At 40.5% G+C, this 19,992-nt stretch overlaps 1 protein-coding gene across 3 annotated transcripts in view; it reads left to right on the top strand.

Annotated features, from left to right (window-relative positions):
• LOC129924420 (uncharacterized) overlaps positions 1-19,992 on the top strand; it is a 42,162-nt gene that overhangs the window by 10,399 nt on the left and 11,771 nt on the right. For 2 of the 3 annotated variants that reach the window (XR_008776365.1, XM_056018681.1), the window contains one exon: positions 5,525-5,648. Coding sequence is in view for 2 of the 3 variants with exons in the window: in XM_056018681.1 (XP_055874656.1) it covers positions 5,525-5,648 (124 nt within the window). In the remaining variant the exon portion in view is untranslated. Of the gene's footprint in view, positions 1-5,521; positions 5,649-19,992 lie in introns of all 3 variants that reach the window. The other variant, XM_056018680.1, reaches the window with a different exon arrangement.

The raw sequence follows: 19,992 nt of genomic DNA, 5'->3' as shown, positions 1-19,992 counted from the left end.
AGGCTTATTATTAATTTGTTATTATTAGCATACACCTAACCAATTTACTTGAAACACATCGCTTATTATTATCGTTACCAATTCGAGAACTGCTGTGCGTCTGCTAAGGCGGCCAACATTTTATTCATTATAATAATATATGTATAGTGGACAATTCCATAGCCTGAATAGCTAACACCCCTTTCCGTCATAATGGAAAGATCCACTACTACTACTACTGGTCATTGCAAGTGGAGATGTCATCGCAACGTAAAATCAAAATTTAATAGTAGGCAGACCTGTGTAACGCTGCACGTGTGGCGTTCTAAAAACTCCCGCGGCACACCTGCAAATCTTCGGCGGCACACTAATGTGCCGCGGCACACAGTTTGAGAAACATTGCTCTATACAGTCCATACCGGCGTTCGCAAGGACATCGCTGTTTGTCGTACGGTCTTGCCACCGTATATCCATGATGGTGCAGGTAGAAGAACGCTTTCGTTACAAAAAAAAATATTGATTAACTATGTGTCAATATGAAAGACTACTCAGAAAGAATGAATACACTTAGTCACGTGAAAAGGTGAAAAGTAAATCAAATAATAATAATACACAAGCCAACACCATCTAGAGCTATATTGTTCTCTGTCACCTTTTCTGTAACTTTCCACTATCCTCAATAACCTCAGTGGCTATGTTCACTTTATCTAGTACAGCGGTTCTCAACCTTTTATGCTCGGCGACCCCTTTTTGCAATCCCCCACTCTGCCGCGACCCCCCCCCCCCCACACACACACAGCAATAGAAGAATAGACAATAACAATCCATATTTTCGATGGTCTTAGGGCGACCCCCTGGCAAATCGTCAATCCACCCCCAAAGGGGTCGCGACCCACAGGTTGAGAACCCCTAATCTAGTAGGTTATCTCACAGAACTAGTGATAGGTGTGTGTCTCGGGGGGGGGGGGGGGGGGGAGAGTGGAGCACTGCTGGCACTGCTATCGAAAAGGATTCAGTAACACAGAACACCGTGTTATTCCGTTTAAATATAGCGTGGAGCCGTAGCCCTTCTCATACAACAGGATGTATATTCGTTTCTTCGCACTGATAAATACATAGACCCAGAGGGTGTACTGCTTTCTCGGAAATAGACCTAGACCTAGGCCTCTATTTACCATTAGCGAGTATCTCCACAGTAAACTGTGACATAGTCTCTAAAAGGCCTGCTGTAACCCCCCCCCCCACACACACACACACACAATAAAGTATTTTGATTCATATTTAGGGATGATGTCAGTTTACTGAAAATTGTAAACACGAAGTGTGTGGTCGGGAAAAAAAATTCTTGTGACGAGCTGTCTAGTAGACGTAGATAGCTTCCTGGTCGTGCGGTTTGCGCGCTGGACTGTTTGGATTTATCGATGGTCCCTGGTTCAAACCCTGCCCGCTCCCATCCCCCGTCGTCCTGCGGGAGGTTTGGACTAGGAAGTAAACTATCTTCAACTCTGAAGGAACCATCCGAAACATGTCAAACATTTGCAAGCAGAGAGTCTGTGCTGTTTGACATGAAATTGATAAAATCATGTTGTTTAGGTTATTTTTTTTTTTATAGAAGAGGGTTAGAAGAGAATCATGTTATGTCATGTCTCGATATTTGTTGAAGATTTTTTTTATATTGAATTTTATTTTTCTATTTTCCCAGGACCCCTCCCCCCCCCCCAACCAAATTATACTACCAAACCATAGAGCTATGGCCAAACTCTCTTGTGTGATTTGTTGTTTGCAGATATTTGGACTGAACATATCTATGTGTATCATTCAGTGAATCTCCCCCCCCCCCCTCTTTCTCTCGGTTGTAGTGGTCTAGTTTAGCTTAGAGAGTATATATTAGTTTGTTTATAAATATTGTGTTTTGTATTTAGTGATAGTAAAAAGCAGTGCAGTATTCAGACAGGCGTATGACGTTGCAGAATAAGAGTACACAAAAAGAGATTGTATGGTTTAGGCTTGAAAGCATGGAAAACAGACTGCTGGGAAATATCGACGGGTTTAGATCATCCTATTATGAAAATAAACATGGTTGAAGTCTTATCAAGTGTAGGCTAGCGTTGTTATCTTATCCTTGTGTCCCTTGAATGTGTCGATCTCGCATTTAGTATCAAGTAATAATTACCAAATAAGCTAATTCCGTAAGCTTGGCTGCCTGGTCGTGCGGTTTGTGCGCTGGACTGTCGTTCGGATTTATCGACCGTCGAGGGTTTAAACCCTGCCCGCTCCCATCCCCCGTCGTCCTGCGGGAGGTTTGGACTAGGAAGTAAACTATCTTCAACTCTGAAGGAACATCCGAAACATGTAAAACATTTTACAAACATTTTACAAGCTTGTTAGATGAAGTCAGGAGCAGAGAACAGATACAAACACATTAAAGTACCTGGACATTTTGGCGACCCCGGAAGAACAACGACCATGATCGACTAATTAGCCAATTATGAAGTCTGAATCGCTTGTATATATGGCTCCTTATGTCTCGGAAGACGATGGATGCGCCCAGGTGATTCAATGGCTTTGGATTCGTCTTGAGACGGGGCAGAATCTGGTGTGACTGATCAAGCCGATTCTGGAGGTAGATGCACAACTCTTATTTATCACGCGTTGGGTTTGGTCTTTTCCATATTGAGTGACATCCCAAAATGACAACTTTTGTCTATATATTTCCGTATATTTACGGACTTTTTCGTATATTTTGCAATTTCGGGAGATTTCCAGGAGCTCCTGGTAAATCGACAGGAGGGCGCGGGAAATCTGTTTTAAGTTATAAAAAGGTTTAATTTAAGAATTTATACACCTTGAATCAGCGCGGGTCTTATGAAAGTGCGGGGCCCACTGCGGTCGCATAGGTTGCAGTGGCCTAAGGCCGGCCCTGCAAAATAGCGGCGTATGCTACGCCGCCGTTCGACTAGTAGTTTTTATAAGCAGCCCATCCAAACGTTCTGGACCTGACCTTGCACATATATCTAGGCCTACCGCTCTCCTCCCGTTCCCTATAAAAAAAAAAAACAACAGTAGTGCTGTTTCCCCCCCCCCCCTCCCCCTTCCCCAATCATCTTCTTACTTCTCGCACCACACTAAATGGTCCAGTCTCTTTTGTGGACCAGGAGGGCGAGGGGGGGGGGGGTCACGTAGACGCTGTTCCTACAATACAATATTTCTGGTCAAGTTTGTCTGACCACAATATTTCAAATCATATTTTTTTCCTTTTGCTTTTCTACTGTAACCGGTTTTTTATATTTTTTATTATGTTGCATCAAAGTCAAAAGTATAGAAATAAGAATTGAGCCCACAGCTTGCCAATATAGTGGGATGCGTGGTCGAGAGGCTAAGTACGCTTGTACCTTGTACTTGGCTTGGCTATAAAGAGGGCTCGATGCTCGACCCCCGACTCGAGTAGAGTTGTGTTTACTGATGAGCGCCTAAAGGCAGCACTGAGGCAGAACGGAAAACCTTCTCCTAGATACTCCCCTCCCCACAAATGAAATTGGACCAGAGCGCTCTTAGCATGCTATAAACATGAACAGGGCTGGACTTATGTCACTGCAACCTATGCGATCGCAGTGAGCCCCGCACTTTCATAGGCCCCGCGCTAAGTCTTGGTGTAACTTATTAAATAAAAATATTAAAACTTATATATAATAGCAGGTTTTCCGCAGCTTCCTGTTTTTTTCCCCAGGGGCTCCTGGAAATCTCCTGTAATTGCAAACTATACCAAAACGTCATGGAAATCTGAAAACTCATAAAACTCTCCGAAAACTCATAAAAATCTCCTGAAAAATAAACTTAATTTTGGGGTGCCAATTTTACGCGCGATAAAAAAAAATACGGCATTATAAAGACGAATGTTTTATCTATTACAACACCTTAATTTTGAACTTATGCTTATCCCTACCCAGACTGGGCCCCGCGAAATCCGGCCGTTTCGCATAGAACCCCGCAATTGCTAGGACCGGCCCTGAACATGAAAGTAGCGCTACATATAGGGCCTACAAATAACAATAAACATAAATAAATGTTAGAGTCACGTAGAAGCTGTTCGTACAATACAAACAAGGATAAATCAAACTTCCAGCCTACAATTAATATCATCTTTGTTAAGAAAAAAAAAAAAAAAAGTCTTTTATTTTTATTCCGAAACTGAAACCTATCAACAATGACCTCATTTCCTGGAAAGATGTCTCCCGGATTGGCCCTACACACTGTTTGTAGGTCACGCTCTGACTAGTTATAACCTGCACCCCCTCTCCTGTCTTGCTCAGTGCGTGCAATCTTGGGCGAACTCTCTTTCACTCAACATCCATCACACACACACTCTCTCTTTCTTCCCATCTTTCCTTACCCCCCCCCCCCACCCAGCCCAACACAGTCTTTCTCTCCCAAGTATCAATCTCCGTTTTACACAATTAAAAAAAAATCTTAAGTCTGTAGGGTTTATTCTTAATTCTACATACACTATTTCAATGACACAAAATCCCACACGTTCTAGTATGACAGACTTTATTTGTTATCTCTAGGTGATGTTAGTGTAGTGTGTTATCAATGTGCGACGCTAGCACATATCCAATGCGGTTTTTTTTTTCAACCAATGTTGGCTATATTTCTAGCATAGACCATCAACAATTGGTGCGTGAGAAGGGTACGGCGAGGTATGCGTGAAGTCGCCACTTTATAGACGCTATAAAAACACACCAGTAATATTAATTTAAAAAAAAATGTTTAGCAATGGAGCAATGTAGGTCATACTGCAACAACCAATACGAGGCGACACTAGAAAACGCTTAGAGCTAGACCTACATCTAGGACTGTCACTCTTACACAGAAAACAGTTGATACAAGTGATCTTTTTTTTTTAGCTAGAGGGCTGTTATCCTGTCTAGCCCTAAACTGTTGCCTGTGTTGACCCATAAAAAAAAAAGCCCCGTCTACTGTTGGTAATTTCTGCCAAATGTTTACAATTGATTATTCTTTAACAGATCAAAAGTTTAGGATTAACTCCGCCCAAGGCACGCTTAAATGATCCATACTTTTAAATAGTTAAAGCAATTGAATGGGTTCAATCGATAATTTCAAGTTATTTTTCAACGCTTATCGAGTGACAATATCTATCAACCGAACAGAATGTCTGCTAAATCAGAGCCAAGTTTACACTGAGTGTGTTCCCCTAAAATTTTTTTTTCCGAGAAAATGAAACTAGGTCGTAATGTGATTGTGTGTTGCTGTGTGCGAAGACCTGCCATTTGTTATGTGTTGCAAACAGTTTCTATTCTCTAGGAAACCGAGCCGACAACCAGTGTCCGCTATTCATACTGATTAGGAATTAAATGGATATATTAGCAAAATGTGATGATAGTGTGCAATAGATATGTATATATATATATATATATATATATATATATATATATATATATGGATAACATCATGTAACAAAATGCATGTCAAGGAGCTTACGTTGATAATGATATAATGTCACGTTAACATTCATTGATCTCAGCAGGTGTGACCAATCCGACTCGAGAGAAATCTACATGGCTCCTAGCAAAACTAGGCGTGAGCTTAATGTAGAAGCTGCCAAGAAATCGTACGAAACGAAAAAAAAGGAACGCTCTAAATTACTAGAGGTAAATTAATAGTATTAATAGTTTATTTTTCTCACTACTCTTGTATTTTTCTGCAATTTTCTTCCTAGTTACGACTTTCTCCATCTGTCCAGCGACTTTCTGTTGTTTTCATCTGTCCAGAGACTTTCTTTCTCCATCTGTCCAGCGACTTTCTGTTTCTCCATCTGTCCAGAGACTTTCTGTTTCTCCATCTGTCCAGCGACTTTCTGTTGTTTTCATCTGTCCAGAGACTTTCTTTCTCCATCTGTCCAGCGACTTTCTGTTTCTCCATCTGTCCAGAGACTTTCTGTTTCTCCATCTGTCCAGCGACTTTCTGTTGTTTTCATCTGTCCAGCGACTTTCTTTCTCCATCTGTCCAGCGACTTTCTGTTTCTCCATCTGTCCAGCGACTTTCTGTTTCTCCATCTGTCCAGCGACTTTCTGTCTCTCCATCTGTCCAGCAACTTTCTGTTGTTTTCATCTGTCCAGCGACTTTCTGTTGTTTTCATCTGTCCAGCGACTTTCTGTCTCTCCATCTGTCCAGCGACTTTCTGTTTCTCCATCTGTCCAGCGACTTTCTGTTGTTTTCATCTGTCCAGTGACTTTCTGTTTCTCCATCTGTCCAGTGACTTTCTGTTGTTTTCATCTGTCCAGCGACTTTCTGTTTCTCCATCTGTCCAGCGACTTTCTGTTGTTTTCATCTGTCCAGCGACTTTCTGTTTCTCCATCTGTCCAGTGACTTTCTGTTGTTTTCATCTGTCCAGTGACTTTCTGTTGTTTTCATCTGTCCAGCGACTTTGTTATTTTCATCTGTCCAGCGACTTTCTGTTGTTTTCATCTGTCCAGCGACTTTCTGTTTCTCCATCTGTCCAGCGACTTTCTGTTTCTCCACCTGTCCAGCGACTTTCTGTTGTTTTCATCTGTCCAGAGACTTTCTTTCTCCATCTGTCCAGCGACTTTCTGTTTCTCCATCTGTCCAGAGACTTTCTTTCTCCATCTGTCCAGCGACTTTCTGTTTCTCCATCTGTCCAGCGACTTTCTGTTTCTCCATCTGTCCAGCGACTTTCTGTCTCTCCATCTGTCCAGCAACTTTCTGTTGTTTTCATCTGTCCAGCGACTTTCTGTTGTTTTCATCTGTCCAGCGACTTTCTGTCTCTCCATCTGTCCAGCGACTTTCTGTTTCTCCATCTGTCCAGCGACTTTCTGTTGTTTTCATCTGTCCAGTGACTTTCTGTTTCTCCATCTGTCCAGTGACTTTCTGTTGTTTTCATCTGTCCAGCGACTTTCTGTTTCTCCATCTGTCCAGCGACTTTCTGTTGTTTTCATCTGTCCAGCGACTTTCTGTTTCTCCATCTGTCCAGTGACTTTCTGTTGTTTTCATCTGTCCAGCGACTTTGTTATTTTCATCTGTCCAGCGACTTTCTGTTGTTTTCATCTGTCCAGCGACTTTGTTATTTTCATCTGTCCAGCGACTTTCTGTTGTTTTCATCTGTCCAGCGACTTTGTTATTTTCATCTGTCCAGCGACTTTCTGTTGTTTTCATCTGTCCAGCGACTTTCTGTTTCTCCATCTGTCCAGCGACTTTCTGTTTCTCCACCTGTCCAGCGACTTTCTGTTGTTTTCATCTGTCCAGTGACTTTCTGTTTCTCCATCTGACAGTGACTTTCTGTTGTTTTCATCTGTCCAGCGACTTTCTGTTTCTCCATCTGTCCAGCGACTTTCTGTTGTTTTCATCTGTCCAGCGACTTTCTGTTTCTCCATCTGTCCAGTAACTTTCTGTTGTTTTCATCTGTCCAGTGACTTTCTGTTGTTTTCATCTGTCCAGCGACTTTGTTATTTTCATCTGTCCAGCGACTTTCTGTTGTTTTCATCTGTCCAGCGACTTTCTGTCTCTCCATCTGTCCAGCGACTTTCTGTTGTTTTCATCTGTCAAGCGACTTTTTTTTTTCATCTATCCAGCGACTTTCTCTTTTTTTTTTCATCTGTCCAGCGACTTTCTCTTTTTTTTCCTCTGTCCTGCGACTATTCTGTTTCTTCATCTATCCAATTTCTCTAAACTTATTTTTGTTGCTATTTCTTATAATAAAAAAAAGTAAAGTTCCCCTTTCAGACCTTGTGGCAGATGATGTAAAGGTCATCTGTTTCTGTGGCCTACGGTTAACAAGGGTGTCATGTGGCCAGCACAACGACCAACCGCCTTTACTTTTCCCTAACTAATGTCAGGTACCCATTAGAGGCCCGAAGATCCCGAAATTAAAAATCCCAGTCATCACCAGGCTTCGAAGCTCGGTCACCGGTTCGGAAGCCAAGCGCTTTACCGCTCAGCCACCGCGCCTCCTGCTATTTCTTATCTTATCTTATATATTTCAGGCGTTACTCCAACAAAGATTATAATTATGTCGTACGCATTTCGCGTGTCAATCTAGTCAATCATGTTAATTAATGACTTAAACTCTTCTAAGTCGGTTTTCCTGGCTGATTCAGGCAACCCATTACGTTCTCTAATGGCACTAGGGAAGAAGTAGCAATTTTATGAATTTGTTCTAGCATAAGAAATACAAAATGTGTCTTTCAGTTCGTGTCTTTCCGAGTATTTCATTAGGTTTCATTAGGTTTTGTTTTTATATTTGTAAATTATGGTTCAGTGTTTTATGAATAATAGCTAATTTACTTTTTTCTTCTTCTGTCCTGAAGTGTCGGTAAGCTTAGTGATTTTACTCATGGTTGCTACTTTTTTTTTCTCTCATACTATTGCTCCTTTCTTCTGTTGAAGCAACTCTTTTTTTCTTCTCTCATTCTTTGTTCTTCTTCTCTTGCTCTCTCGTTTCCTCTAACCGCCTTTACATTTTTTTTATTGACAAATTATGTAAAAAAAAAAAATTTAAAAAAAAATGGAGAAACTTATAATTTAAGAAAATCACCAGAAATTATTAAAAGAAAGTGTGACTCGGATATTCTCCCCCCCCCCCCTTTTCTTTTTTTTTCTCAGAATTTTTTTAAATTTGCCCCATACGCCACCATTTGTTTGTTGGTAAAAACTCATGATAAATTTTATTGCTCCAGAAACGGCCCCTTAACTTCCCACTGACAGAACATAGCTCAGCATACAGTGTTTCTCAAACTGTGGGGCGCCTCCCTGTGTGTGTTTCCTAGGTGACCATGATGAGAGGTTACAATGATGAAATATGAGCTGATTTGTCGTTAATAAGACACAAGCGATTTAGAAAAGAAAGACGTGTTATTGTTTAGAGTTCGATTCTGTCTAAATATCAGGTACCCATTAGAGTTGGATGGACTTGGGGGCCCTAAAAAAATCACGAAATTTAAAATCCTAGTCTTCACAGAGATCCGAACCCAGGACCCCCAGGTTTGGAAGCCAAGCGCTTAAAATAAGCAAAGTGTTCCACTAAATACTCCGAATGTGCGAAGTGTTCCGTTAGAGAACAAGTTTGGGAAGCACTGGTCTAACCTTTCATCACAGTTATCTACACACAGACACACTCCATAACACTCCCCCCCCCCCACCCCAGCGTGTTGACAACGGGCACGAATGGACCTCATTCATCAATCGTAAACAAACAACATTTAGTCACGTGATCTTATTGATAAAACAACGGGAAAAAAAACTGTCACGTGACAACCATCGCGAATTAAACATGAGATCGTAAATTATATAGAAGATATAGAGCACCACGTGGCTAAATGTTGTTTGTTTACGATTGGTGAATGAGGTCCATTAGGTCTTTAACGTTCAGGAACTATAAAATCTTGTGTTTGCATTCGCAGCTGTGACGATAGGTGTATATTACGTCATCAGGCCTAGATGTTGTTGATGTTTTGTGAAAACCTTTAGTCAGGATGTGACGTAATAAAAGCGGAGCTTTTTTTTAAATGTGAACTAATACTAAACAGAGGTCTACTCCATATACATAAATAAATATAGACTGGCCGAAGGAAGTAACTTCATGTAACTTGAAAACATGTACATCTATTGTATTCGGATTTCCGAATTATGAAAAATTGCATGATCTTCATTCTTAGAGATTAAACAAAACTACACGGCCTCCTTATTTACAATATATATAGGTGTGTGGCTGAAATAGATATGAATAGTTAACTTTTATACTGCTCATAAATGCTGTAAAATAAAGTACACAAAATTGCAAGTCCCAAATTTTCGTTTCATAAAACTCTTTAATCGGCCAGTCTATATTTATTTATGTCTATGGTCTATTCTTTCTTGTGTTTACTAGTCTATAATAATTTATTTCTCTATAATAACAGGACAGTAATTATAACATTATTAGTAATTATAACTATTGTTAACCAATGAAAAACTTCATTATTTGGCGCTATCATATCATTGTTTGCAAAATTCAATTAATAAACTCGCTTCGTCATTTATATATAGGACATTTCATAATCTTTTCGCGACAAGATTCGAAGCGTTCTTTTGTAGTAGAGATTGCCATACTGTTTCGCTAAATCGATCTTAGACTCCACCGTCTTTTTAAAGTCAGTTGCCAATGGTCAAATTTCTCCCACGTGACGTACCACCATTTTTTTGACGTCATTTCCGTTAACAAAACAGGCCCGCCTCTTGCTGAACATGCGGAAAATGTTTACAAACGGTCATGCTCTACTGCCTCGAATGTCGCTGAGTGAACTTAAAGCACCCCGCGGACTCCCTAACTGGCGAAGGAGGGCGTGAACGTCAGTAGTACAATTTTGAAAAAAACACTGCCTTAAAAGATACTTTCAGACAGACCATATTGCCATCTCACTAAGTAGTACAATTTGAAAAAAACACTGCCTTAAAAGATACTTTAAAAAAGACAGACCATATTGCCAGCTCACTAAGTAGTACAATTTTGAAAAAAAACACTGCCTTAAAACTTAAAAGATACTTTCAGACAGACCCTATTGCCAGCTCACTATACAGAGTTTTTCAGACCTGAAATAGATAAAGAATACATCAGCTTTCACAGTCGGTCAGTGCACAGCGGCAGACCATTCTAGGTGGCGTTGCTAAGCAAATGAGACAGTTTGTTTATAAGACGAGCTATCATCTCAGACAAATGGCGCCATTTGAGCAGATGACTCAAGTCCGCCTTTGCACCCCAGACGGAAATTAAAAAAAAAAAAAGCTGACTCCTCTCAAGGTCACACAAATTCTCACAACGTTAACATAACATTTTACACCACTCACACAAAAGTGTTTGATTGATTTATTCAAATGGAGGAAAATGCTTCACAACCCTTATTCTAGTTTGATCACGTGATCTTTGAACTATCTAAGGGAGTTATGAAAATCTATCTATCTATCTATTGGTCAGTCAGCAAGTCTGTCTGTCTCTCGTGACAGAACATAGCTCAGCATTCAGTGTTTCTCAAACTGTGGGGCGACTCCCCCTGTTATGGAGTGTGTGTGTGTTTCCTAGGTGACCATGATGAAAGAGATTAGGCCATTGGTTGGAGGCTGTGTGTTTGTGTGTATAGGCGTGCGTGCAAAGTAGTTGGGCATGGAAATCGGTGCTGAAAAAAAAAAAAGCAAAATACTTTTTTGTGGACGAGATAGTACGAGATGTTGCATACAGTTGAACGGCCAAACCTCATAAGTTGATACATTAAGAAGCTGAATCATTTAAATATCTGAATCAAACATAACAAGAGATGGGAGATCAATACTAGAGATTAAAGCCAATTTACGCTTGACATTGACACCCGCTGCCAGGGCAGGATGGCTGCCTGGTCGTGCGGTTTGCGCGCTGGACTGTCGTTCGGATTTATCGACGGTCGAGGGTTCAAACCCTGCCCGCTCCCATCCCCCGTCGTCCTGCGGGAGGTTTGGACTAGGAAGTAAACTATCTTCAACTCTGAAGGAACATCCGAAATATGTAAAACATTTTACAATAAAACATGAGCAAAGGGTTAACAATCTGAAAGAGTTAAATTAAAACTCTATTCATTGTTTGTGATCGCTGTACTTTTTTTTTTATGGCTGTGAAAGTTGGACACTGAGCGCCGAGGCTAAAGGAAGAATTCAAAACCTTTGAGTGTAAATGTTGAGGGCACGACATGGCCTAAATTGTGCCGATGTGCCAAAAACCCATAATATCAAATATCAAAAACATAAAATTCTGGGTATCAGGAAAAGAGTTGGTTCTTTTTCAAGTCAACACTCTGGCTGGCATAAGGGAGGAACTCTTCAATACTGTGAAAAGAAAAAAAGCTGAGCTGGTACTGTCATATTGTAAAACATGGCTCACTTTCAAAAGTCATCCTTCTAGGCAGGGCCGGTTTTAGGCCACTGCAACCTATGCGGTCGCAGTGGGCCCCGCGCTTTCATAGGCCCCGCGCTAATTCTAGGTGTAATTATTAAACTGCAAAATATATACGAAAAATTCCTGGAAATCTCCTGAATTTATTAAAATCTCCTGAAAACTCATAAAAATCTCCTAAAAATAGACACAAATTTTCATTTGTGGTTGTCATTCATTGCGGAAAACGCCAATGCTACGCGCGATAAAAGAAAAAAAGGCATTGTCAGCTTTCATGTAATAAAATGTAATAATCGGGCGAATTTTCACCTTAATCGGAAGTTACAATACTTTAATTACTTTTATAGTCACTGGCATATAAATATGCCATAGGTTTGCAAGGTTCGTAAAGTAACGTTAATTTGATCGTAATTTTTGTACTTAGTAAAGAATGAATAAAATTCGAAGTCGAATTTTTTAAATTATAATCTTAATTTTCACTTATTATCCTTATTCCCACCCAGACTAGGCCCCGCGCTATCAGTTTCGCATAGGGCCCCGCAATTGTTAGGACCGGCCCTGCTTCTAGGTACAGTTGAGGGAGCACGACAAAAAGGCTCGTCCCCCCAAAAAAAGACGCCTGGACAAAGTATGGACTATTATCTCTCTTGATATCCTGCCAAGGACAACTATCCAACCATCCATCCCAGTGGCGCTACAGCCCATGGAGGGCTCTGGGCCTGCTTTAGCACATCCTTCCATTCAGATCTCTCCTGGGCCTTTCGTCTCCATGCCCTGACCCCAAGCTGCTTCAGATCTGCTTCTACATCGTCAATCCATCGCATTCGGGGTCTGCCTTTGGGTGGCCTGCCTTTTGGTTTTTTGCCTGTATACGATTTTCGCTCCTCTGTTGTCTGACATTCTTTCAAGGTGACCTGCCCAACGTAGTCTGTTCTTTTTTTTTTATTTCCGTCACTATTGGTGGGTCTTCATAGGGCTACAAGGGGTATCCTATATTTCTTTAACACTTCAGTAAGTTGGGCTAGCGCACCTGCTCAATAAAGGCTTAGCACATTCCATGTCGCAAAACAAAAATATGTCCTTTTCCAGGCCTAGGTCGTTTTCCGTTGAGATCTGTCCGGGTTTTCTTGTGTGTATTAGCTTTCGCAACATAATTTTTTTTATATGACAGAGTTGTTAGCCCTGTGCATAACCATCTGGGGGGCTGCCCCTTTCAGCTCTCTGGATAGCTGCCTTTATATTCGGGTAAGGTGCCCTAGCCTTTGTGGATCCCTCCACTTCCTGCAAGGCAGCAGGTTTGATTTTGGTCCACCCCGGGTATTTTATTTCCCCGGTACCCACCATATCTGGAGGGCATTCCCCTATCCGCTACCTGGGGAGGCGCTCGATGGGAGGTTTAAAAAAACTCCATACGAGCTAAGGACAACTCTGTGGCATTTTACGTCTCGAGAGACGATCTTTTCCCTTTGCAACTTCTTGTGTGACTAAAGAGGCCAATCCTTGATACACAGCTGCGATCGCAGGTTGGGCATATATAATCACCAGGCGCCGTTGCATTTTCGCCCTTCATTCTGCTTCTGTTGTGTATGGCATCTGCAATCTGTGACCCTTCCTTTATGCTCTCTCTCCATGTGGATCTGTCCAGTGCCACCTCTAAGGACAACTACTGACCGGAAAAGAGGTGGGATTTGATTGGGTTACGCCAATTATTTTCACACCACCACTACGACGAAAGTCAAGGCCAGTCAAGGGGCAGATGATAACAGTGTATATCCGGTGTCAGCCTGACACATGTGACACAGACCGGTGTACTTAAAAAGAACTGATGTAAACACTATACGCGTAGATCAACGATCATGTGTATCAGACTATGGACCATGTGTTTTTTTTCGAGAGGACCTTGGGTCAAATCAGACAGACACAAGACTAGCAGTGTTCAAACTGAACCTCAGACGACACTGAGATCAAGTACAAGTTGTGTATAGCTGTTATGGTCAGACGATTGATTGTTTAGTTTATTAATTACACTCATTAAAGTGTCTGATTATTCGGAGCCCAAGTTATCAGGTTCTTGACTTAGCCATATGTAAGTATATGATGTAAACACTATACGCGTAGATCAACGATCATGTGTATCAGACTATGGACCATGTGTTTTTTTTCGAGAGGACCTTGGGTCAAATCAGACAGACACAAGACTAGCAGTGTTCAAACTGAACCTCAGACGACACTGAGATCAAGTACAAGTTGTGTATAGCTGTTATGGTCAGACGATTGATTGTTTAGTTTATTAATTACACTCATTAAAGTGTCTGATTATTCGGAGCCCAAGTTATCAGGTTCTTGACTTAGCCATATGTAAGTATATGATGTAAACACTATACGCGTAGATCAACGATCATGTGTATCAGACTATGGACCATGTGTTTTTTTTCGAGAGGACCTTGGGTCAAATCAGACAGACACAAGACTAGCAGTGTTCAAACTGAACCTCAGACGACACTGAGATCAAGTACAAGTTGTGTATAGCTGTTATGGTCAGACGATTGATTGTTTAGTTTATTAATTACACTCATTAAAGTGTCTGATTATTCGGAGCCCAAGTTATCAGGTTCTTGACTTAGCCATATTGTTCTGTCAAGGGCTTATAGAGACTAGTAACTATATATATATATATATATATATATATATATATATATATATTATTTTTTAACGACCCCCCTTACATACTTTTCAGCCCGTGAATCATTGTATCTGTTACAGTGAAATGAAACGGCCCGCTCTCTCTCTCTCTCTCTCTCTCTCTCTCTCTCTCTCTCTCTCTCGTTTCACTCTGCATTTGACTTGATTTGGAACTAGATTCACTTCATAACGCCCCCGCCACACACACACGCATACATGCTTTTTGGCCGTGAATTCACTTAACTCATTCGCTCCTAACCGACGATACAAACGTTGATTCCATAATAATAATAATAATAATAATAATAATCTTTATTATCCGTAAGGAAATTTGTCTTACAATTTGTGCATTACACCAAACAAAAAACATTATAACTATAAGAAACCAAAGTGTACATTCACACCAGACTCACTCATAATTTACATGTGACAAAGTTTATACCAGATTTTCTTATTTAATGATTTGATTGCCAGGGGAACAAAAGAGTGTTTGTGTCTGTTTGTCTTTGCTATCGGTGTCTTGTATCTCTTTTGTGATGGTAAAATCACGAAATCCTGACACAAAGGGTGATTCTTTATTTCGAGGATCTTGTTAGCCTTTTTATAGATGTTTGTCTCAAACAACTGCCCAAATGGGGTTTGTTTTTTGCCAATGATTTTGCCAGCAGCATTTTGTTGACATTGTTTATATGAGTAACTTGAATGATTCCCCTTGACTAAGGGACTGAATGTTGGAATGTTATGTGTCATGTGTGTTTACAAAGTGTGTAAATAAATTCACTCATGAATCTGGTACTAGAGTGTTGGTGTTGTTTATTAAGTGTAGCGTTCCTAGTTTAACAAGTGGTAGCAGAGCTGTAAGTAAAATTATTTACTTTATTGATCCAATTCGGAGTAATAATGGCTACTAGGATAGAGATTCCATCATTTATTAAAGAAAAGCCATACGAATTGTATAAACAAGAGTTACTGGCATGGAATGAAATAACTGACCTGAAAGAAGAGAAAAGAGCTATAGCCATAGCCCTTTCACTACCACAAAACAGTGAATCAGGGATCAGAGAAAAAGTGTTCGAACAATTAGACCTATCAGAGCTCAAGTGTCGGGAAGGCTTTGAGAGACTTTTGCAGTTTCTTGACAAGAACTTGGCCAAAGATGACCTCGCAGATAGTATTCACAAATTTGACGAGTTCGAAGATTTGAAACAGGGGGAAAACCAGACAATACAGGATTTCATAGCAGAATTTGATACAAAATATAGTAGAATAGAGAAGAAAAAGATGAAACTGCCACCTGAGATTCTGGCCTTCAAATTACTAAGGAATGCAAGAATAACTCGAAACGAAAAGATGCTTGTTTTGACCGGAATGAATTACGCCAATCGTGACACCTTGTATGAGGAAGCTAAGTCATCTTTGAAAAAGTTTAAGGGAGAAGAAAGTAAGCTGAAGGACCAAGAGGCATGTATCAAACTTGAGCCAACGTTTTTGGCTGAAAATGAAGAAGCTTTATGGGCAGCGGGATACCAAAGACGTGAAAACTTCAGTAGCTTTGGAAAACGAGAAGATCAGACAAAATGTAATTATAAGCCTAAAGTCGGACATCAAGTGAGAGGTGGAGGACAAGGAAGGGGCGGCACCCGAGGTTTTGGACTCCCAAAAGTTCAACGAAGTTTGAAAAATATAAACCCAGTTGGTCCCGACGGAAATGTCTTAACATGTAAATCATGTGGATCATACAGACATCTTTTGTCCAAGTGCCCTGACAGTTGGGAAAACATGTCTAAGAGGGTCAATATCGTTGACCAGGAAGAAGAAGCCTGTTTGTTCACAGGAAATCACAAAGATGAAACTTCCCAATTAGGTGTCGAAGGTTTTAACTGTGCGTATTGGACAGCGCATGCAGTAGTACAGTGTGTGGAATGACATGGTTGGAGGCATTTTTGAGCTCTTTAGATGAAGAGGACCGCAACAAAGTGAAGTTAAGAGAAGGTCACAGAATGTTTAAGTTTGGTGGTGGGACAATAATAAAATCAAAAGGTGAATATGAGTTACCTGTCACAGTGGCTGGAAAGAAAGTTAAGCTTCTGACTGATGCTGTAGAAACAGACATACCATTATTACTCTCCAGATCTGCTATGAAAACAGCAGGAGTAAAAATGGATCTGGAAAATGATACAGCTGTTATATTTGGAAAAGAGGTTGCCTTAAACTTAACATCTTCTGGTCATTATTGCATTCCCATCGACAAGACAGAAATGATTCAAATTGAAGAGGTAAACACAGTAAAAGTATTCGACGAATCCCCTGAAAAACGCAAGGCAACTATTAGAAAACTACACAGGCAGTTCGCACACCCTCCGAAGGATAGACTTAAGGCTTTACTTCAAGACGCTAACATTTGGTGTGAGGATTTTGAAGAGGAATTAACAGATATAGAAAGAAGCTGTGAACTGTGCAAAGTATTTGCCAAGACACCATCTCGACCTGTAGTGGCCTGCCCTATGGCCAGAGACTTTAATGAAAAAGTTGCAATGGATCTCAAACAATACAAAGGTCAATGGATACTGCACATGGTTGATATGTGGTCGAGGTACAGTGTTTCTGTACTAATCAACCGGAAAAAAACGTCTAATGTCATTGATGCCTTGATGACAAACTGGGTAGGAATATTTGGAGTGATGAAGGCGTTGATGACGGATAATGGCGGCGAGTTCAATTCTGATGAGCTTCGAGAAGTAGCATCAATCCTGAATATTCAAGTTAGTACAACTGCAGCTTTCAGTCCATATCAGAATGGCTTGTGTGAACGAGTCCACGCTATTACCGATCACATGCTAATGAAACTTGAGGCTGAAAATTCAGATGTAGATCTTGAAACTCTCTTATTCTGGGCTAATATGGCTAAAAACTCTTTGCAAATGAGAAATGGTTATAGTAGCCATCAACTTTTGTTTGGGAGAAATCCTAATTTACCTAACATTCTGCAGGCGAAATTACCAGCTTTAGAGAGCAGCACAACAAGTGAAGTCTTCCATAAGCACCTGACCGCTCTCCACGAGGCACGTAAAGCTTACATTCAATCAGAGTCAAGTGAAAGAATACGACGAGCCCTGCGTTCTAAAGTTCGAGCGTCAGAGCAGGTGTTTCAAAATGGTGACAAAGTTTTTTACAAGCGTGAAGGCAAAGAGAGATGGTTAGGACCCGGAAAGGTGGTATTCCAAGATGGAAAAGTTGTTTTTGTGAGACATGGTGGTGTATTTGTCAGAGTGGCACCAAACAGACTTTATAAAGCGAGCATGGAGGAGGAAGAGAGTACAGAAGATAATGAGAAGAACACAAAAATGATTCATGACGTCATCAAGAGTGGTGTAAGCGAAATATTTGATGGAGATCGTGAACTTATTAGAGATGAAAGTGACACAAGGACAGACATTCATTCTGTAACTTGTTTGAAGCCAAATGAACAAATAGAATACAGAATGGACGAATCAGAACAATGGACAAAAGCTACCATTCTCGGAAGAGCAGGCAAAGTCACAGGAAAATATAAGTATTGGTATAACATAGAAAATAATGTGGACAAAGAAAGAAAAAGTGTTGACCTTGAACGAATTGAGTGGAAATATTCAAGGGGAGGCAATAGCGACAATGTATGTTTATCAATGGTTGAATCAAGCAAAGAGATAGATGAAGCCAAACAATTGGAGTTATTGAAATTAAAACAGTTTGAAACATATGAAGAGGTTGAAGACTGTGGACAAAATGCTATTTCTACACGTTGGGTTATAACAATGAAAAATGGTTCACCAAAAGCACGTCTTGTTGTAAGAGGATTTGAAGAGCAAGACTTAATACCAAAAGATAGTCCAACTGTTGCCAAAGGTTCCATGAGAATTTTTTTGTCAATTGTGGCTAGTAAACAATGGCAGATTAAAACCACAGACATCAAATCTGCATTCTTACAAGGAAAGCCCCTGGATAGAGAGGTACACATTATACCTCCGAAAGAGAGTAACACTCCAAGTAAAGTTATTTGGAAACTGAAGTATGGGCTATATGGACTCAAGGATGGTGCAAGACAGTTTTATTTAAGTGTCAAAGAAGAGCTTATTGAACTTGGTTGCAAACAGTCAAGCCTTGATCCAGCACTGTTCACAATAACGAGTGATGGAGTTGTATGTGGCATCATTTGTTGCCATGTCGACGACTTTCTTCATGCTGGCAATGACGTTTTTGAGAAGACTATGTGTGAATTGCGTCAACGATTTGTGGCAGGAAGGATAGAAGAGCGAAATTTTTATTACATCGGATTCGATATCAGACAAGTCACAGATGGGATAATCCTGGACCACACAGCGTACATCGAAAAACTTGATCGCCCAAAGTTAGACCCAGCAAGATGTTTGCAAAAGGATTTGCAGTTGAATGATACAGAACAGCCTTTGTACAGAAAACTCATTGGCCAGTTAAATTGGGTCGTTCAAGGCTCCAGACCTGATATGGCTTTTGAGTTAGTTGATCTCAGCACAAAGTTAAACAAAGCTTTGGTTACGGACCTAATGCGAGCAATAAAAGTCATCGGAAAGCTAAAGGACTTAAGACCCATACAATTGTATAGAGGTCTGAATGGAAAACCCGAAGAAGACTGGGAGCTGCTTCTGTTCTGCGATGCCGCTTTGGGTAACCTTAGTGGTGGTACAGGAAGTACAAGTGCTCATATTGTATGGATTAAAGACAAAGACGGGCATTGCTGTCCAATTTTTTGGAGAGCCTCGAAGATCAAAAGGGTAGTCAGATCTACCATTGCTGCTGAGGCATTAGGCTTGCAAGAAGGCCTAGAGTCTGCCATCTTTTACAGAACTGTAATAGAAGAACTCTGTGGTCTTGAGAAACAGTCGTTGCCTATCACAGTTTTCATTGACAACAAAAGTGTCATTGAAGCGTTGCAGACCACCAAGCTAGTGGAAGACAAAAGGCTGCGTATTGACATTGCTTCCATCAATGAGATGCACAGGACTGAAAGAATTGAAATTCGCTGGTGTCCTGGGAGAGCACAACTAGCTAATGTAATGACCAAACGAGGCGCATCGGGACTTCTACTGCTGACCATACTGCAAGAAGGAAGACTCCCGGATGAGTTTGTGTAAGCAGCACTGTTATTTCATTTTTTTTCCTTAATCACCATATTTCTATTTCTAGCAATGTAAATATATCTTTGTGTAAATGGCCCTGCCTTATAATTATTTTATAATATACCATTTTTACCTAGTTATGTGAATATGCCAACTATTTCATTTGTTATTCACTATACTTCTCTTGTAGTTCTAATAATATGTTTTTGGAAAAAAAAAAATGAAAAAAAACAGATTTTGTAACTTGTTTGCTTTTTGAGTTATTTT

This window comes from Biomphalaria glabrata, chromosome 2 (genome assembly GCF_947242115.1).
Source record: "Biomphalaria glabrata chromosome 2, xgBioGlab47.1, whole genome shotgun sequence".
NCBI classification, from domain to species: Eukaryota; Metazoa; Mollusca; class Gastropoda; family Planorbidae; genus Biomphalaria; species Biomphalaria glabrata.
Note: the sequence above shows the minus strand (reverse complement) of the source record. Positions and strands in the feature narration are given on the sequence as shown.